Source organism: Neurospora crassa, linkage group I (genome assembly GCF_000182925.2).
Source record: "Neurospora crassa OR74A linkage group I, whole genome shotgun sequence".
In the NCBI taxonomy this organism is placed as follows: domain Eukaryota; kingdom Fungi; phylum Ascomycota; class Sordariomycetes; order Sordariales; family Sordariaceae; genus Neurospora; species Neurospora crassa.
The window spans coordinates 7284683-7302909 of NC_026501.1; the positions used below are offsets into that span (position 1 = coordinate 7284683).

The following is an 18227-nucleotide window of genomic DNA, read 5'->3' on the forward strand; positions in this document are numbered from 1 at the left end:
TTTCCAGAGTGAAGCTACCACGGCAGCAAAAGACGGCCCTAGCTGATGTGCTTGCTTTGGGCTTTTGTCAGTCGAGAAACACCAACCAGCCTCCTCTTCCCCTTGCATCGATGGAGCTAAGGGCCGGTTATCATATTTGGCATGGCTCACTGTTTCCCGCTCGTTCAGCATTTGCATCGTCTCTGTCCTCCACCTCCTGGTTCCCATCGAAAACAACCGAAAGAACTTTACACCATCGCTCAAGACATATGAGTTGTTCGACTCGACATCCAACATGCCGACACTCATGTACTGGACGAGGGCAAAAGCCAATGCTGCCATCACTTGTGCTCGCATCATGATTCTCAAGCCGCTTATTCAGCGATTTTTCGGTCGGCTATTGTCCACCCTTAGCCATTGCATCCACGACCACAGTCTCCTCTTGATGACCCCTATTCCACGGCACCCACAGCAGAAGCTTCCACAGTAGGCGAGGATCAGGGACTGTCTTTCACACAACGACGGCGCCGCTCAAACCCTACCACAACGAGCCCGATGTCGAAGATGAAACCAGGTGGAGTGGGCGCCTTGTCGAGCGTGGACGTGTACGACAACTATGACCGTCGCATCTATAATGGGTTGTTTCGAGGGGGGAAAAAACGCGCTGTGTATATCCGACATCGAAGCTCGGGGGACCGATGGTGCTGGTGGTGATGGTGGTGATAGTGGGAGCGGTATGTCGATTGCCTCGACGCAAGAGCGTGGGAACAGGGTAATTTCAAACCTGGACGAGACCGATACCAAGATTCCTGTCAATGACGAACACCTCCCTTGGTGGATCAGTGCCACATCAACGTCGCGACACGTCCGATGGGGATGACGGTGAAGATTTCCAGCTTCAAGCTCCGTCAAGGGTCCATCTGCGATTGTTCATCCACGTGACAACGTCATTCACGTCACTCGGTCGCCGCTCAGCAACTCAGCCACCAGTTGCGACAAGGTTGATACGATGCCGCTGGCATGCAGGATAACGGTAACCAGATCTTGGGCGAGCTCCATGGGGAACAGCCCCGGGAGGTGGAGATAGGGGCAGTTTTCTCCAGCTCTAGGCCATCTTCCGGCGGAGACCCAAGATGTGTACCGTCACGGGAACTTGCTAGAGAGAGTGCAATAGTTGCCAGGTCGAGACAATGCAGAGAGACAGTCAGCACCCAGTGGTATCGGCCCCCCCAGGGTACTGGTGTTGTGTCCATGCCGTCGTCACCTGTGGATGAGCTTTGTTATACTGTTGACCAGCAACAGCAACGAGCTTGGCGCCTGAGACGGGGAGCGCGGACAAGTGAACAGGAGACTCGCGCGGCGGACGGGAACCGTTGATTGGCAAAGCTTTCGAGAACAGGGTCGCTCGGCTAAGCTAGGGCCTTAGATCTGCTTTTTTCCGCTCCGGATTCGGTCTTCCTGCCCTACTCGACACCACCCTCTCTTTTCTTTTTGTTTGTTGCTTCTATGTCGAGCAAGAGGGTTGTCGTCGCTGTCGTTGTCGTCCACAATAATTGCGTTGGTGTTTCGTGGGTTTGGAGATTGGGTTATGGTTCTTGGGAAAAGATACTATCTGCTCTGCTGCTGCAAGGTCGGTGTGGAATCATCGGAGCCGCTGGACCAGGGGATCATCGATCGGTGTCTGTTGCCCATATCTCTGATGTCATGATACCTCCTTCGAGTTCCAGTTCATCCGGTACAAAAAACTGTTTCTGTTGTGTAAGTGGCTGACGTCAGTCAGCTGCGTGGGCTGGAATCGTGCCCTTGGTCCACAACAGGAGGCGCTCAGGCGCTGAGCATTGGAAGCTTCTCCACGGCTGAATCCCGCCCTGAGGTCGAAGAGTCGGTGTCGCTCCGTCAAGGGCGAGCGGAGAAAAAGGAGAATCAAGGAGTCGAGAGGCCCAGTGTTCACCGGCGGACGACAGCTATGATACTCGTGCTCCTAGCGGGCCTGAAACGGCCTTCGAGGGCACCTTCATGCTTCTTAAGCTTGGCCTCATATCTGCCAGCCTTTGCTATTCCGAAAACGACAACGAATCTTGACCAGCGCTCACGGCTTACCAGTTGCTGGACCATAAGCGGCAATTGGGAGAGTAGCTCGTATGAGCAGGGTTTCCCCCATCGAGATCATGGAGGATAAATGAGAAGGACGACATACTGATGGGAAGAACGGCACGCCGGCATTACACCGTCACGACCGACAACCGGACTTCCAAATTTCTTGCCGCAACAGGTCGACAACACACCACTCTCCGCCATTGTATCCGAGATCCTTGACGACCGGCACGAAGTTGCCTTATCCTTCGTCCGTGGCTCCCCACAAGAGTTGAAGATAAGAGGGTCTACTCCACATGTAGTGAATTATGAGCGGTTGTCACAGACATTCGAATTTTGTCGCCGACAGGGTTGACAATGGCAGCGGAGTAGGTGAGGGCGGCTTTGTGCGGATTGGGCAAGCATCGACGGCGGATCTGGAAGGGGAGGCTCACAAGTCTGTGCAGCGGAGAGAGCGCAGAGTGGGATGCTGGGGTGTTCCTAATGGGAGGTTGCAGATTCATGGGGGGGTTTTCAAGGATTACAATATTTCCTCACTCATTGTACCTGTACACCCCCGTCGGGTTTAAGCTTTCCACTCGGGGCTTTCTCCACGTTCCCTTAACCCCATCTATTCCTCCCGCCCAGGTCAACCTCCCGCGCCAACGCATAACCGCCAACCGACCGCCAATGACAATTGAGAACGGTCCATCCCCCGGTTACACACGCAAGTTACAATACGGGCTTCAGTACGGACGATAGGGACAGAGCTGCTATGCGAACGATACAGCGCCAGGCGTGCCGCTGTAACTTGCAGTGCTCAGCAGATGACACCATGCTCGCCGGCTGCTCAGAAATCGGCTCATCGTCGACTCGTCAGTCGAGATCGTCGTCTCTGCCAAGACCTGGCTTACCCGTTGGTCGTACGCTATTAGCGTCGCACTTGTTGGTGCGCAGAATGTTCCATGTAATGGGGCGCAGAGTGTCGCGTGCTAGCCGTATCGGTGCCGGTTCACGCAATGCTACCTCGATATTGCCGGCTGCCCGCCAAGCGCACGGCCCAACGGACACAAGGAGGTTCGTTATTGCCGGGCAGTCTGGGCGTTCGTTGCCTCCTTTGCTTTGTTTACCTTGGATTTCGGCTAAACCTGAAGAAAAGGGGGTTACACTATCTTGTGGTCGCACACGACAGACCGCGCATTAACCTCAGGCAGAATGGGGATTCGAGAGAGGCCGCTGCAGGCGGGACAGTCGGCAAAGATTCACGCTTCACCGTCGACGGACCTTTGTACGCAAAAGAGAAGCCCAAGCATCGTCGCCTCGCACTTCAAAGATGCCCGTTAGGCAATCTGGTCCACAGTCAACTACTGGTAATCCAACAGCCGCTGGATTCAAAATCAAAAGAAGGTCATCGAGGGTTATGTGTAAGCTTCTGCGACTTCGCGGGGTTTGATCACAGCTGATCACGGTAAGCAGGGTATGGCGCGAGTCATCACACCTCGTTGGGGTCCACCGCCTCGGTCAAATTTGCTCCCTTGTTGTGGTGAAGCAAGAGATTTTGAACCCCCCTTTGGAGAAAAGCCTTCTCCAACGATCCTTTCACTTGAGCCCTCTTGTTGTGGGGGTTACGGGCCATCCGAAACAGATGACATTGGGAACGGGGAAAATGGGATAGTCAAGTGAGCGTTCGACACATGAAGCCGTCACTGTTGGGGGTTTGTGTTGTTCATGAACCACTCATGCCGACTTCGAGAACCGTCAAGACCCGGATGCGCACGGGGCCGGTGCGCCGCGTCTGGACTTCACTTCTTCTTGTGCACATTTTGTGCTCCTCAACCCCAGGTTTTTCTGTCCTCACCCTGCCGTGCTAATCCCGGACGAGACCTGAGCAGCTCCGGTTCTAAACAACTGGACTTCCACAGTCTCACTGGCAGCGTGAGAGTCAGGGTGTTCATCCAGAGTCAATAGCGTTCCTTATCCGTTCCCTCCTGAGCCTCGATTTCGGAAACCGAGTCTTGATCCAATTTCCAAGTTGGCCGCCTGTAGAGTTGCGAAAACTCGCGGACGCGTATGCTTCACCACTATGAACATGCTCCTGAGGGAGTGACTTCATATCTCAACAAACAGGGATGGGGCCTTCCATTCTTGGTCTCGAATGTCGATGGGTGTACCTGGTGTTGGAACTCGACTCCACCGCAGGAGCCACGAGATATCCACCGCTTTGGGGGACTACTTTTTTAGGCCTGTCTCCCCGGTTCGGCTCACATACATTTGAAGGACCGCTTGCCTCGACCTTGGTCCAAGTTTGTCAGCCGTTGGTTCATCCTCTCTTCTCATACCACCATAGCTCACCTCAGCTCAAGCTCGTACCGTCACGAACACTTCTCACTTCTCGCTGGGCGCGACATAGTTCCTGAACCTCCCTGGACACTCAGCAGTTCGTCCCAACATCGGCCAAAGTTCCCAATACGGGGGGACGCCTCTCTTCCATCCGTCATATAACAACACCCACCGGTTTCGAGCTTGTGAGAGCTGATCGTCAAGCCGCCACAATGTCTCGCATTCAAAACCAGCCAAATACCGTCTGGATTCGCAATGGCAACGCCTACAGCCCTATCGAGACGATTGAAATCGTCGGCCGTCTGGGCACCTTCAAGGCCAACATGTTCCCCGCCAAGGTCTTTTGCTCGGCCGTGTCTGCCGGCTGTATAGCAGCCTTCGCCTCCGGTGCCACCCTTGTCGCCATCAATATTCCCTGGATGGCCGAGAATACTCCTGGTCTTGTCAAGACTCTCAGCTCCATTCTCTTCCCTTGCGCCTTGGTTATGATCTTTATGAGCGGTGCCGACTTGTTTACCGGTTCGACCATGGTATGTGACTTTGGGAGGGTGGATGTTGAAGATGCCAGGTATCTCTCTTTCTCGGATGCTAACTTTTTGTCCAACAGTTAACTGGTGTGGCTTGTCTTCAAGGCCGTATCCCCTGGCATAAGATGTTGCTGCACTGGTTCATCTGCTTCTGGGGTAATTTCGCCGGCTGTCTTTTTGTCATGGCGATTATCTTTGGTTGTAAGTTTTTTTGTTTCTTTCTACTCGTCCGATGGGACTTGGCGCATTGGCGCAACGCTGATTGGTCTCTCTGTTTCCAGATGGCGGCTTGTTTACGGATCCTGCGCAGGTAAAGGTGATCCAAAACCTCGTCTACAACAAGCAAGTTGTTCCCGAATGGCATCAGATCTTCATTCGCGCTATCGGCTGCAACTGGCTCGTGTGTCTCGCTGCCTATCTCGGTCTGGCCGGTCGGGATCTCATGTCCCGTGCCATGGGCATGTGGTGGCCCGTGTTCTGCTTTGCCATTCTCGGTCTCGACCACGTTGTCGTCAACATGTTCTACATTCCCTTTGGTATCTGGCACCACACCCCTGGCGTCACTGTAGGCCTTTACATCTGGAAGGGTATGTTATCTTGGTTAGGACCCTTCGCGGTGTATAAGAAACTAACACTTTTTGGTCACAGGCATAATTCCTTCTCTCCTCGGCAACGTCATCGGCGGCGGCGGCTTCTGTGGAATGTTCTACTACTTTATGTATCTCCACAACCAGGACCCGGTTCCCATTGACGGCATCTACTTTCCTGCCGACTTGGCCAAGCTCGAAGAGGGTGGTGCGCTTCCCCAGTACGAGAGTGACGAATACGTCGTTACCACTCAGGAGCAGAAGAAGCAATAATTCTGACGATTGTGCGGCGTTTGATATAGTTTAAGAGTTGGTTTTGGAAACGGCATGCATGGCGTACGATAACTGGTATGGTCTCATATCGGCGGATGGATTTGGACACCCCTTTGGAGAAAGAGTTTTGGGCCACCCGCGCGCAAAGGGGGGCCGAAGCTTGTATAGGTACGAAGGAAGTCGTGCATTGTGGGAATCTCACTCCCCTCATTGCGGGATGAACGGCATAATGATGGAATCCAAATGTTGGTTACGGTAAACGTTAGTGCATGAAGTCACACTCACAGAGTACCTACCTACCTGGGTACATAGATAGGCAGCTAATGAGTGAGTGACATGAACGATTGTTTAAGTCAACCTGTGAATCCGTCTGCTGGGTGGTTCTTGGTTGTTCATCTTGATATCTGAATCAAAGGAAACTCCTGCAGTGGGGGCATGGGCCATTGGCTGGAAAGAACCCTAACCCCCCGGTACAGGACACAGCTGGACCGTACTGTAATTTCAGGGGGTTGGTCCGAGCTCAGACAGAGCTAGAGCCCAGGGGCAGGAACCTGTGAACGACAGTGAAGTTTACACCACTGCACTGCACTTCACGATCATGATCGTTGTACAATCAACTAAGTAAGTACACCAGCCGGAAGGCCATCTTTGACCTGCAGTGAAGTAAGCGGCCCGGAGATAAGGTAAGCTGGCTTGCGGTCCCGACCCGCTTCTGACGGAGTGTTTGAGATCACAAATCCGTCTGTCCGAGTGTTCCGGAAGTCACTACAGTGAGTGAGGTCGATGGTCACGGGCCGGTCACTACCAGTCACTCAGTCCCCTCCCAGGCATTCCCGTCGTCGCTCACCCACTTCATGTCAGCACTTTGGTATTCACTTCCTCGCTTACCCCAACCCTTGAAGCTCTGTCGGCTCTTTCCGTCGTCAGTCCCATGCGTCTGTCACCCAAGTACCTACTGGTAGTACTTCGCTTAGTACCTACTGTAAGTACCTCTAGAGAGTACAACTTGTCAAAGCGGGCTACGTATCTCTAGATATACACTTACGAACAACCTAAAAACGCTCTCTGAATTTATACATGTTAGGACTGCAGTGCGTAAGTAAATCCAGACCCCGAACTTGACGAAAACTGGGCGAGGACGGGAGGTGCCTTCCACTTCCTTCCATCATTTGTGCGGGTCTGGCAACTCGTTCCGTCAAGAACAGCTCAGCTTGACCAACTGAACTGAACGCTTTGGTCTTCCAGCTGTTCCGGGTGCCTGAGTGCACTGCAGTGTCAGTGGGGCACTCGTTTGCTCAACAAGTGCCCCTGAGTGTGCAGTGATACAGTGGTGCAGTGCAATGCAGTCAATGACGCTTTTCGCACCAACTGCATTAAAGGTCCTGCTGCACTCACCGTCAGTATTGCACTGCGGTATCCGCAGTTGAATGGATTGGTGGCCGACGAAAAGTGAATAATGCCATACTACAGCCCCAGCTGAAGCGTCAGATTTTTCCTTCCGTCACCGGCAGTTCCAGGGACGAACCATTCTTACCTATCCGACGTTAACGTCAGTCGGGTACGATACAACCTCAACCACCACCGCAGGGACGAGAACGGGATTAGTTCCGTCGTGGCACTACCTTTGGTCACGGTTACTTAGAGTACCGAAGCGACCTCTTTCATGGTCCCGGCCTCCGCCAGTCACTCCATCCGGGACAGGTGAAGTGGATCGAGAACCGCTCCGAATTCCAACTTTTCACCAGTCAACGCGTTATACAAGCGAGGTTCACGGACTCTAGGTAGGCAAGGTCCAAGCCAGGATGGGATGAGCTTTCGTCACATTCAATGCAGACATACCTATGTATCATTGAACCCCGAATTCTGTTTCAGTGCATGTGATCTCGCATACCTCTAATGCACTGCCGAGAAGGTTGACGGAAAAAGTAAGGTACCTCTAGGTAGGTAGGTAGTCGTCAACGACGTGAACGGCACTACCCCAGAATCGAGTTGGAGAGAGTCCAGACCCATGTCAGAAAAGCCGGATATTGCACTACCACCTCATCACGCATAGTACCATCAATAGGACCCCTTCCATGGGTTCGAACGTCTTTCAATGGTCCTGCATATTAACTTTCCTGCAGTGCAATGACGGCCCAGCAATTTCACATGTTCCAGGCAGTCATAGACTCTTGACTGGAAGTAGTCCCGGGACTACATACGTCAATGCCTGGGTCGTCCATTTAGGCCGACTGTCCGTCCGTCCCACTGGACCCTGAAAATTCCTTTGGAGGATTCAAACTCTTTACCACTTCATGATAAGGTTTGCTTCAAACAACTTGCGTTTCTTACGACTATAATTGTCTTTGCCATGAATGAGAGTTCTTTCATCCCAAGTACCTATCTTACCTACCTAGTACTTACCACATAACTGCCGTGAAAGAATTTTGGTTACAAATTCGGTGCCTTTGGTTAATAAGCACTTGGGACCTGAATAGTTCGACCCTCTTTGCCGTCAGTTGAGTGTTTGCATAGAGTACCTCTACACCTGCTATCTCTACAGCTTGATATTGGTCACGGAACCCTCTGCTCCATTTTACTTGTTCCATTTCCCAAAAGAAAAAGAACCATTTCACGGTATAATGCACCCCCGTCCGGTAAGGGACCTACCTACATTTGGTTGGTTCGAACCGTTCAACCGCAACAGTATAGGTACCCTAGGTAGGTAGTCACCCCAAGCCAAGCCAAGAAAAGAAGCGAATCCTGAATCCAATGGATAGTCGACCATCCCATGGAACCATTGCATCTCTACCTACCGTCACGTTATAGTACCTTACCTACCTTGGTACCTTACCAAACCTATATCCACCAAGGTAGTACCTAGACGAACATTCGGGACATGGACATTAGAGTTGCAGTTCACCTACCTACCTTCTACTACCTCAAACTCGGGCAACCAATGATGATAACGGAATCACACTTGGCAGTTCAGTCCCAGCTCAGTGTATGTGGGCACGGCACAGCTATTTTTGGTAGAGGTAACCTTCCTAGCACAAAGGTCGACGTGGGTCAAACTGGGGTTAATATAGGGAACTTGGGGCTGGACTACATAGGTATGTAGGTAGCAATTGAACCGTTGGTCCAATCCCAATCCAGGTGGCCCGGATTCGCGGGTAGCCCAATATGGATAAATAGGGTCCCAGAAGGTCCAGTCCGCATCCAAACTGTGGTTCAACACATTTGGGTTCTCTCTCTCTCTCTCTCTCTCTCTCTTTTCGCCTCTTGGCTCCTTTGGGTTTATTGTGGTATGGTCCCCTCTAGAGATATTGTGGTGGTTCCCGGAGAATGAACGAGTGGTACTGCTACCAACAGGGCCCATCCTGGCAATTTAATGACACCGGCAGGCGAATCAAACATAGGTGACCTTCCATTTACCTACCTGGGATGTATTGCACGATTCCGTTACTTAATTTGACCTACGTACTTTGCGTGGCAAACATGGTCTACCACGTTCCGTCCGTCACAACGATGGTTGATCTAGACCACTTTTTTGAAGGTGTTTAGTATCTCGGGAAGAGAGGGATAGTGTGAGTTATGTAAGGTATAGTCCAAGTCGCATCACATTAGCAGTCTCTATAAGAAGGACATGAGAAACCCTGTTGTTCAGTTGCCGACTTCCCTCTTTTTTTGCTCGCTGTCATCCATCATCATCATCATCATCATCATCATCACTTGCAATAATACCTCTAAACCACTGAAGGCTCTCGGAAGTTCTTTGCTGTAATAACCTAACCCTTAAAACTTGTTCCATCTGCTCAACACCTGGATATCGACCATCAGCACAGGTACTAGGTGTTACCTTAAGTAGGTAGCCAGCAGTCAGCCATAGTACCCATCTCAAACAAACCACACATAGAACCACACTCAAAATGGGTACCATCACCAGTACACTCACCACCACCCTCCTCTTCCTCACCACCCTCGCCCTCGCCGAGTCCCCAGCAGGAACCCCGCGCATCAACTCCATCAGCTACTCAGGCAGCGGATGCCCACAGACGCAGGCCCGGTTCAGCGGCAGCCTGGACGACCCGACCCTCACCTTCAACCACTTCGCCATCGAGTACCCCAACACGGTGAACCGGACAGCCAACTGCCAGGTGCACATGCAGGCCCAGGGCGTGTCGGCCGGCTGGCAGGTTTCCGTCAAGGACACGTTCGTGGACGGCCACGTGACGCTGGACCCGGGCGCGACACTGGATTACTTTTCGACAGTTTACTTTAGCTCTAGTGCGGATGATGCTGTAAGTCTTTTGATTTGTGTTGTTGTTCTTGTTGTTCGAGAATGCGAGCAAGTAAATACCTAAGGAAGGAAACGAGACTGATAGATGGCACGGGGGAAACTAAAAAAAAATCAACAGGCCACTAGCAAGGGACAACTCGCCAACGACGGCTCGTCCAGGATCGACAAGGCAGTGACTCTCCAGAACCACTTCACCGACAAGGCCTGGTCGTCGTGCACCACGTCCTCGAATGACGGGTTTGGAATTCTGAACATCAATTTCCGCGGTGCTCTGCGCAACGAAAAGTCGTACTTTGAGGCGACTAGCGAGACCTGGGACTTTGAGTGGAGGAGGTGCTGAGATGGCTGGTTGGTTTAGTCGGGACTGGTTGTCACGAGTCACATATAATGTTTCGGCTTTGTCTTATGGAGGCTTCGTCTGCCGGTGCTCGACAGCACGGCTTTCTTTTTCATGTCCCATGTAGACTTCTTGTCACGATAGGGAGGTGGCGTGGTAGATTGCAGGGAGGCTGGTCAAAAGGTGTTTTCTCAAAAAGTAAAAGAACTTTTGCTGGGGTTGAGTAGTCAAGGAACAAAGGTTTAAGACTGAGACAACGCTTTATGTTTCTGGGGTGCAATGTGTGCTTGTCCTCGACTATGCGAAGCTGTCAGGTGGATGGCCTTCATGTGTTGCATGAGTCTGGGTTGTCTCTGCTCACACAGTTGTGATTGCAAGTCTATCCCCAAAGACAGAGAAGAACTCAGACGAAAAGCTAACGTTGCTCTGATAGAAAAAAGGGCGGGTGAAGATACTGGACTTCTTGAAAAGAGTAGAACCTGCCCGTTTTGCTTTCCTCGACGAAGACCCACTTGGGAGTGATGGAACTGCCAGAAGCTAAGATGGTGACCCTAACGGAGGCCTCCATGTCACTCAATCTTGAACCACGGAGCAGTCGGGTCTACTACTTCCAGAAACTTGGATAAAAATGCTACATATCGGTTATCCAGGTCAAGATTCTGAAGCCTTGTTCAATAGTAGTGTAGTAGAAAGAATTCGGAGTGTCTTCACATCTGCGTTATGCTGCATAACTGGGGCGAGATGGGTTTGATTTAGGATGGGGTCGTGCACACCACCGAAAGTTGACAATCTTTTGAGTACCGATGACTTATAGCGACGGGATACCCAGATTGGCAACTGCAAAAGGCCATGTATCGGCTGGGCATGCGATGTGGCTTTCACACCGCAACTCTCGAGGCCAATGAGCGTAGAGATGATGGTGTGTAGTTGTAGGAGTAGTTCATGGCATCCAAGTCATGGCCAAAAGTGAAGCTTGATGGTGGTCAGTGTCAAGCGAGTGGACATCCCGCGCTGCTTGGGTTGAAATGGTGCGTAGAGGTATATTCCGACAAGTATTCCCCGCAAGGGATCGACTCTACCCTCGTGTTCATCGTGGTTACCGTGTTGATCGATCTCCTCCGACGAGTAGACTGCTCAATGAAGAGCAGAGGCGCAGCACATCGATTGGCGTCGGCCATGTGCCTCATTGGAAGCGACGTCGTGATAAGAGTCCGTGGTCCAAGCTCCCTGCAGAGGCTCGCCAGTGCAGTAACTGCCTGTATGGTACTAGGAGAGATCTGAATTCGATACTGAAACCTTCCTTCTCGGTGATCGTGCATTCAGGTTGCAGTGATGGCAGCAAGGTGTGGGATGCAGCCGCACTACGGCATGCGCAAAACCCAGAAGGTCAGGGGATCTTGGTGGTTTCTTTTTTTGTCCAGAGACATTACCATGACCAGGTTTGGAACACCCGCCCGCCGCCTATTGAGCAAGACAATCCATGGGCAGACCGTATCGCCCTGCCGGCTTCGACTCACCAAAAGAATAAAAAAAAAAAAAAAAAAAAAAAAAAAAAAAATCCTTATCTCTTGGGTGAAACATGCGCCATTTTCAGACTGACTGTTTCGTCACTGTCATTGAACAATCGGTGCCACAGGCGGGTAGACTGCTCCGTTTGTCGAGACTACCATAAGGGCTCGTGAGGGGTACTAGCTTCCACTGTAATTGCGCCCTTGCGCCCCCACCAGCGGCATCAGAGAGGAATGGCCGGGGCGCTCACTGTGCAGAAGCCACGGTATTCCAAGCCTTCGGATCGAATATTGCACTGTCACACCGTGACCTCTTCTTTCACCTACCTACGTAGAGGTAGTGTAGTCGACTTATCCGCACTACGTCGGATGCCAGTTCGGGCATTGGCAGGGTCGACAGGGCTCTCCAACCGTTGCAGGTGGCCAGCCATTGTGCGACAATCGGTGAAGGACTTGTGGGCATTGTGTATCGCCGTGGTGGAAGACTGAGCAGACCGAGGGCGACGGATGATGATGTGCATTTCAGCATGCCACCACCTGACGGTCAAAGGTGATGGTAGGCCCTTGCCACAGGTTACCGGTTTTCTTCCATCCTGTCGACGGATTTTGAGCCTTGAGCCTCCTTGCATCACCAACGAGCTGGTTGCGTTTTCTCACGAGCCAGATATTGTCCGTGATTCGCTCGCCTTATAATGGAGTGGTAGTTCTGTGAAACCCCAAGTTTATGAGGTGATCGGCAATGGAGGCGATTTCCAAGACGGCGTACATTGGCCCCAAGTCTCAAACCACTCAGCTGCAGATGCATGGAGCCAAGGAGCCTGTCCACTTACTATGTACAAATGGATACCTAGTTTTGGGAGTGGGATTCCAAGGAAAACATTGCTCGGAAATGGCCCGAGTCAAAAGAAAGCGACAACAGCGACAACTGAAAGGAAGGAAGGACTGAGAAATACAGTGGGTACAAGTTACTTCCACCTGAGACGAGACCGTAGAAGGTCGTAGCAGACCCCGGGCAGGTATGGACACTACAGCCCAGGAGGCAGTCGCAACCACTGAAGGACTGGAATTCGTTCTCGACACCATCCATGATCATTTTCGCGCGACATCCTCCTTTTTCAATCCTGGTTGTAGGTATTTCGACCTTGGTCCTTTCTGTGACGGCTACCACCACCATCAATAATATACGGGCTGCACAACACCGTCATGGGCCCCCTCACCACAGCCTCAAGCGTCATCAAGAACCTCGCGCCTGTCGCCTGTCATTGGACGAGAGTCCGGCAGGCGTCACCTCCCACTCCGTCTGAATGCTGGAAACCGCACATATTTCTTTATCCGCCTTCACATGTGTTGCAAGGTAGCCACGGCAGAGACAGACCACGGTGGGCCGGCTAGCGGTTGGCCGTTGTGGACTTGCCCCCCTTCCAAAGACAAAGGTAGCCGCCGGTGACCGTGTCCGGAGTTTCCAAAGCCCATCTCGAGGATAAGGTAGGTACCTACCAACTGAACCTGTCAGAGCCTGGCTTCCCGTCGCAAATCGCAGGTGGAATCACGTTTCCGACGTGACACATTACGCTGTTCATTCTACATCTCAACAGTTTCATTGAGGGAACTGAGGTGGTCGCGGCAGAGACCCGAGATCACGGTGATTACCTGCCGGTGGACGATGCTGCGCAATGTGGTACTCCCGATCGCTTCCACCCCCGTCGATGGATTCCAGTGCACAGATTCCTGAGAGCTCACTGCAGATGTACCTAGGATGCTGAGATGCTGATATGGTGCAATGGATGGGGGAAAGAGGTACGTAGTGTAGGCAATTGACGGTGTTCTCTACATGAGTACAGTAAGTACCTTCTCCTGCCAATTTGGGCCGGCTTGCTGACCGGAGTCCGGAGTGCGGTGCAGTGACGACGGAGACCACTCGGAGTCGCCACTTTCTGTTCACACAGTAGGTTGGCTTGACTTGATGCTTGGCCAGCCTGTTTGCTCCAAAAGTGCTTTATCTGATCTGCCCCTCCATCCCTTCATCTGCCTGGTGTATAAAACCTGCCCCTCGCCATTCCAAGGCCATTGACCTCTTTCCGTCAAGTCATTCTTATTCCGTCGAGTGTTTCCGTCATCTTCACCACTTGCTGCAGAGGTTAGTTTTACGTCCCGACCATCATGATCCTTTCCCTACCCACCTGTTCTCCACGAACACCCCAAAGAACTGCACATAGGCTTTCTTGCCCACCGTTCTGAAGCCCTGATGCCATCACGAAGTCTAGGGACTATATATAGCTTACAACTGTTCTTGGGTTTCTAGTACCATTCATCATGGCCTCACCACCTATACCCATTCAGTCGTCCGGGCGACGTAGGGGGTCTGCCGCACGTAGGGAGTCTCGGGACTTCCATGACACCATCTTCGACACAGTATCCCTTCTCGGGACCTCGTACCTGTCCACCGCACCAATCGCCCAAGAGATCCTCGCCAGGGATTTAGCAGAGTTGGAGGATGACGAGCAACATGAACGAGACGAGGAATGCCGCTCCGATGATGAGGAAGATGTCGAACCGCCTATCGATGTCGGGTCTCTACCCGTTGGTCATCTCGTCTCACGGCCTGGCGGTGTCGCTTATGGCACCCTCAGACCCATCATCGCCAGCGAAATGCAAGGTAGTCCGATTGTTTGCGAGACCGACGTTGTCGAATCGCGCGCCGCAGAACGCAGTCTTCTTCGCGATAACCATTTGCTCCCACCCAAGCATCCTCGGTCACCCGACGATCCTCTATGGAAGAAAATGTACCGCCGTCTGTTTAGCACCAAGGTCCCTGTCTCAGACAAGGCCTTCGAGGAGACACCGCTCCTTCAGGAGTATCCTTTGCCGCCATCGCCAACCATCAGCGAGGAGATCAATCAGTGGGAACGAGCTGTTGCTCAGAACATGCTCAAGACAACCTGGCAACGTGAGGCCCAGACAATTACCAAGTACTCGCGATCACTGATCGTGACTTTCCTGCTGCACTACTCGGTCACCGTGACCAGTGTCTTTACAGTCGGACGAATTGGGCGCTTGGAGCTCGGAGCAGTCAGTCTTGCTACCATGACGGCCAACATCACATGTTACGCTCCAGTTCAGGGGCTTTCGACATGCTTGGATACGCTCTGCGCCCAGGCATTTGGTTCTGGTCACAAGAAGCTGGTTGGACTTCAGCTACAGAGAATGACTTATCTTTTATGGCTTCTGCTCCTGCCCATCGCAACACTATGGTGGTTCTCGGGTGGTGTCTTGCACCGCATTATCCCCGATCCGGATACCGCAGCACTGGCCGGCATGTATCTTCGAGTCCTCATTCTTGGAACTCCCGGAGTGGCGGCCTTTGAGAGCGGCAAGCGCTTCGTCCAAGCCCAAGGTCTCTTCCACGCCACCACATTCGTTCTGCTTATTGGTGCACCACTGAACGTGCTGGCTAACTGGTTTTTCGTTTGGAGGATGGGATGGGGATTCACGGGTGCCGCAAGCGCTGTCGTTTTTACGCAGAATCTTTTGCCGTTCCTTCTCTTCCTTTATGTCCGCTTCATCCAGGGTATGGAGTGTTGGAACGGACTGAGTCGACATGCGTTCAGTAACTGGGGTAAGTGAACACCCAGCAGATGTGCGCAGAAGACAACTTGCTGATATCCAAACTAGGTCCTATGATCCGATTGGCTTTGCCTGGCATGATCATGGTTGAAGCTCAATACTTTGCTTTTGAAGTTCTCACTCTTGCCGCCAGTCAATTCGGCAGTGCCCATCTGGCTGCGCAGAGCGTCCTCGTCACGGTCACATCGACGACGTTCAACATTCCTTTCCCACTCTCTATTGCTGCGTCTACGCGTGTGGCTAACCTCATTGGCGCCAAACTGAGTGACGCTGCCCGTACCAGTGCCAAAGTGGTATGTTCCGAATTCTGGAAGCTCAAAATAACGGTTAGGCACGCAAAAACGCTGACTCTCACAATCTGTCTAGGCACTGTGCTGCGGTATTGTTGTTGGTCTGTTCAACATGACACTACTAAGCAGTTTGAGGTTTAAGATTCCGTATCTTTTCACCAAGGATGAAGAAGTGGCTGCTATCGTGTCCAAGGTCCTACCAATCTGCGCAGTGTTGCAATTGGTCGATGCTCTGGCGGCCATATCCCACGGTCTGCTCAGAGGTATTGGCAGACAAGGAATTGGCGGTTTCACCAATCTCTTCTCGTACTACCTGATTGCCCTGCCCATTTCGTTCTCGACTGGATGGGCTCTGGGATGGCAACTGCAAGGACTCTGGTTTGGAGTTGCAATTGGTTTGGCCGTGTAAGTGGTGACCCATTTCTCCCCAGTGATTTGCTTATCTTTTAGCGGATGATTTGCAGTGCATTAGGGCCGAAACGCATGCTGACGTTAGGTTTGTGCTTGTCTAGGGTATCCACAGTTGAGCTCTGGTATCTCCACCAAGCCGATTGGGAGCACGCGGTCCAAGAAGCCGAAAACCGGCTGAGGTCTGATGAAGCTTGTCATCAAAGTCAGCGTAGGGAGTCTAAGTAATGCCTTGGCTGCGGCTGAGGCTGGTGAGCATCAAGATGGCGGAAGTAAAAATTACCGAAACGAAACGAAGACGAGAAGAACAGAAACAAAGAACGAGGTGTGTGGGTGCGCAAAAGGGAGGTTGCATTGTCCCGGGTTTGATGATTTGCGTACTTTGCATGAACCACATAGCCGCCGTGTGGCACAGCTTTGAAAGCATGATATTACGGAGTTTGGTTCTCACGGTGTCCAGTCAACATGTATTGCATCTTATGTTAGGTTAGTGTAGACGTTCGAGTTGTTGTGAGGATGGAGTCATACAGAGATTTGAAAACAAAAGTCGTTATCATTCAAACATACTTACGACCGTCCAAATTGTCTCGGGTAAGTGACTGCGACTCTGATTTGTGTGTTGTCTCAAAGGATATTCCTTCGCCGCATTTTAGAATGTCTTGGCCACAGAAACTGCTGGACGATGTACAAATACATCGACGTTGAAGTTCCCGGCTCCTTAAACGGGCGGGACACACCAAATTATCTTGGCCATACGTCATTAAACAGTCCAGTGGGGGTAACTCCTCCTGTTCGCGCCGCGGCCGCGCGTATACTGCAGTGTACTAATGTGCTTGTCTGGCACGATAATCCTGTACCGCAACGTCGCGCAGTGGTGCAATGTAGAACTCGCTGGTCAGCACAAAGGAGTTATTTGGAAATGAAAGGGGTCAAGGCCAACGGTCAGCCTAGGACATACGATCCGAAGCCAATGTCGTCGGTGCGGTCTGGTCTCTGACATGACGACGGGACGAAGACGGGATGTTCGGATAACGAACGCAAAATCGTAAGAGCTTAGGGCTCTCGCTCGTAAGAGATATTGTGTGTACACTACTACTGGGACTCGTTTAAAGCTCGCGGTAAAAGGAAATCGCACTTGAGCGACAGAAGGAAGGCTGGCTGGGTCCCTGGGAGGGGACTGGTGGGTTTGGCGGGTCTGGTGGGTCTGGTGGGTTAGTTTTCGTGCGAAACGCGGCCGAGGTGGAGGTTAGAGGTACATAATCGATTCGCGAGTTTCCTAATACCTTCTACCTACTACAGGTGGTAGAGCGAGCTACCTACACAGTGACTACCTTAGGTAGGTAGGTAAGGTAGGTTTTCTTCGGCGCTGCAATGGTGTACCTATCTCCCTGATTTAGGAGCCGGTTGGTAAGGTAGGTACCTTAAGTACCTTACTTTGGTCCGCTAGAGGTAGCTTAGCAGCCGACATAGGTTGTCGTGCATCCAGTCCGAAGTCGGCGAATTGACTATGTAGCCAGACCGAGGGACCCTACTGTGTGAGCAAAACTTGGGAGGCGCTAAGGCGCTTCTAAATAGACTAGTTCGAATCACTTGAACTTGTTTGTCGTGTAAGGTACCTAAATACAAAGCTTTTGGCATGTTCGTCTTCGAAGGCAGCGAGTGGCGTCTTGTAGTTTTGTTTTCGTGGACATGTTAATGTTGATGTGATTGTGAGCGGCGGGAACTGCCCAGTTTGGTGGTGCAGGTGGTATGTACTATGTATGTACTAGGTATGCAGTAGGACGGACTGTGGATCCTTTCCCTTCTCGCTATGTATGTAATATTTCCGGGTACCCCCGAAGGGCCAGTGCCCCCCGGGGAGGGGAGGAAGCTCGAAGGCGCCATAGGGGGATGGACGAGGAACTCCCGTCGCTTAGGTTGGCACAGTCGTTACCAGTTCACCTACCTACCTACCTAGATTTCTGTTTGCACGCTCGTTGTTGAATCACTGTACAATCTCCTG

At 51.9% G+C, this 18227-nt stretch overlaps 4 protein-coding genes across 4 annotated transcripts; 3 read left to right on the top strand and 1 right to left on the bottom strand.

The window, feature by feature from the left end:
- The first annotated feature begins 2905 nt into the window (after positions 1-2905).
- Positions 2906-6097, top strand: NCU00758 (formate/nitrite transporter). The gene is made up of 5 exons (XM_959062.2): positions 2906-3476; positions 3529-4922; positions 5000-5120; positions 5201-5506; positions 5568-6097. The coding sequence occupies exons 2-5, from the start codon at positions 4605-4607 to the stop codon at positions 5777-5779; spliced, it is 957 nt and encodes a 318-aa protein (XP_964155.1). The 5' UTR covers positions 2906-3476; positions 3529-4604; the 3' UTR covers positions 5780-6097.
- Positions 6098-9475: 3378 nt separating this feature from the next.
- Positions 9476-10648, top strand: NCU00757 (hypothetical protein). The gene is made up of 2 exons (XM_959061.2): positions 9476-10059; positions 10177-10648. The coding sequence occupies exons 1-2, from the start codon at positions 9688-9690 to the stop codon at positions 10396-10398; spliced, it is 594 nt and encodes a 197-aa protein (XP_964154.1). The 5' UTR covers positions 9476-9687; the 3' UTR covers positions 10399-10648.
- Positions 10649-12425: 1777 nt separating this feature from the next.
- Positions 12426-12996, bottom strand: NCU00756 (hypothetical protein; the record flags this gene model as incomplete). Its single annotated transcript, XM_959060.3, has 3 exons — positions 12426-12589; positions 12670-12732; positions 12873-12996. 3 exons carry the CDS (start codon positions 12994-12996, stop codon positions 12426-12428), a joined length of 351 nt encoding a protein of 116 aa, XP_964153.3.
- NCU00755 (hypothetical protein) lies at positions 12948-16784 on the top strand. Its single transcript, XM_959059.2, has 6 exons — positions 12948-13743; positions 13806-14040; positions 14206-15519; positions 15576-15820; positions 15894-16222; positions 16330-16784. The coding sequence occupies exons 3-6, from the start codon at positions 14217-14219 to the stop codon at positions 16451-16453; spliced, it is 2001 nt and encodes a 666-aa protein (XP_964152.1). The 5' UTR covers positions 12948-13743; positions 13806-14040; positions 14206-14216; the 3' UTR covers positions 16454-16784.
- The last annotated feature ends 1443 nt before the right edge of the window (positions 16785-18227 follow it).

Bases quoted from the DNA above. Each gene is read 5' to 3' on its own strand.
- NCU00758 (XM_959062.2), top strand. From the start codon at position 4,605: ATGTCTCGCATTCAAAACCAGCCAAATACCGTCTGGATTCGCAATGGC. The intron at 4,923-4,999 runs GTATGTGACTTT...TTTGTCCAACAG, and splicing joins TGTTTACCGGTTCGACCATG to TTAACTGGTGTGGCTTGTCT. The intron at 5,121-5,200 runs GTAAGTTTTTTT...CTCTGTTTCCAG, and splicing joins CATGGCGATTATCTTTGGTT to ATGGCGGCTTGTTTACGGAT.
- NCU00757 (XM_959061.2), top strand. From the start codon at position 9,688: ATGGGTACCATCACCAGTACACTCACCACCACCCTCCTCTTCCTCACC. The intron at 10,060-10,176 runs GTAAGTCTTTTG...AAAAATCAACAG, and splicing joins GCTCTAGTGCGGATGATGCT to GCCACTAGCAAGGGACAACT.
- NCU00755 (XM_959059.2), top strand. From the start codon at position 14,217: ATGGCCTCACCACCTATACCCATTCAGTCGTCCGGGCGACGTAGGGGG. The intron at 15,821-15,893 runs GTATGTTCCGAA...CAATCTGTCTAG, and splicing joins CCCGTACCAGTGCCAAAGTG to GCACTGTGCTGCGGTATTGT. The intron at 16,223-16,329 runs GTAAGTGGTGAC...GTGCTTGTCTAG, and splicing joins GTTGCAATTGGTTTGGCCGT to GGTATCCACAGTTGAGCTCT.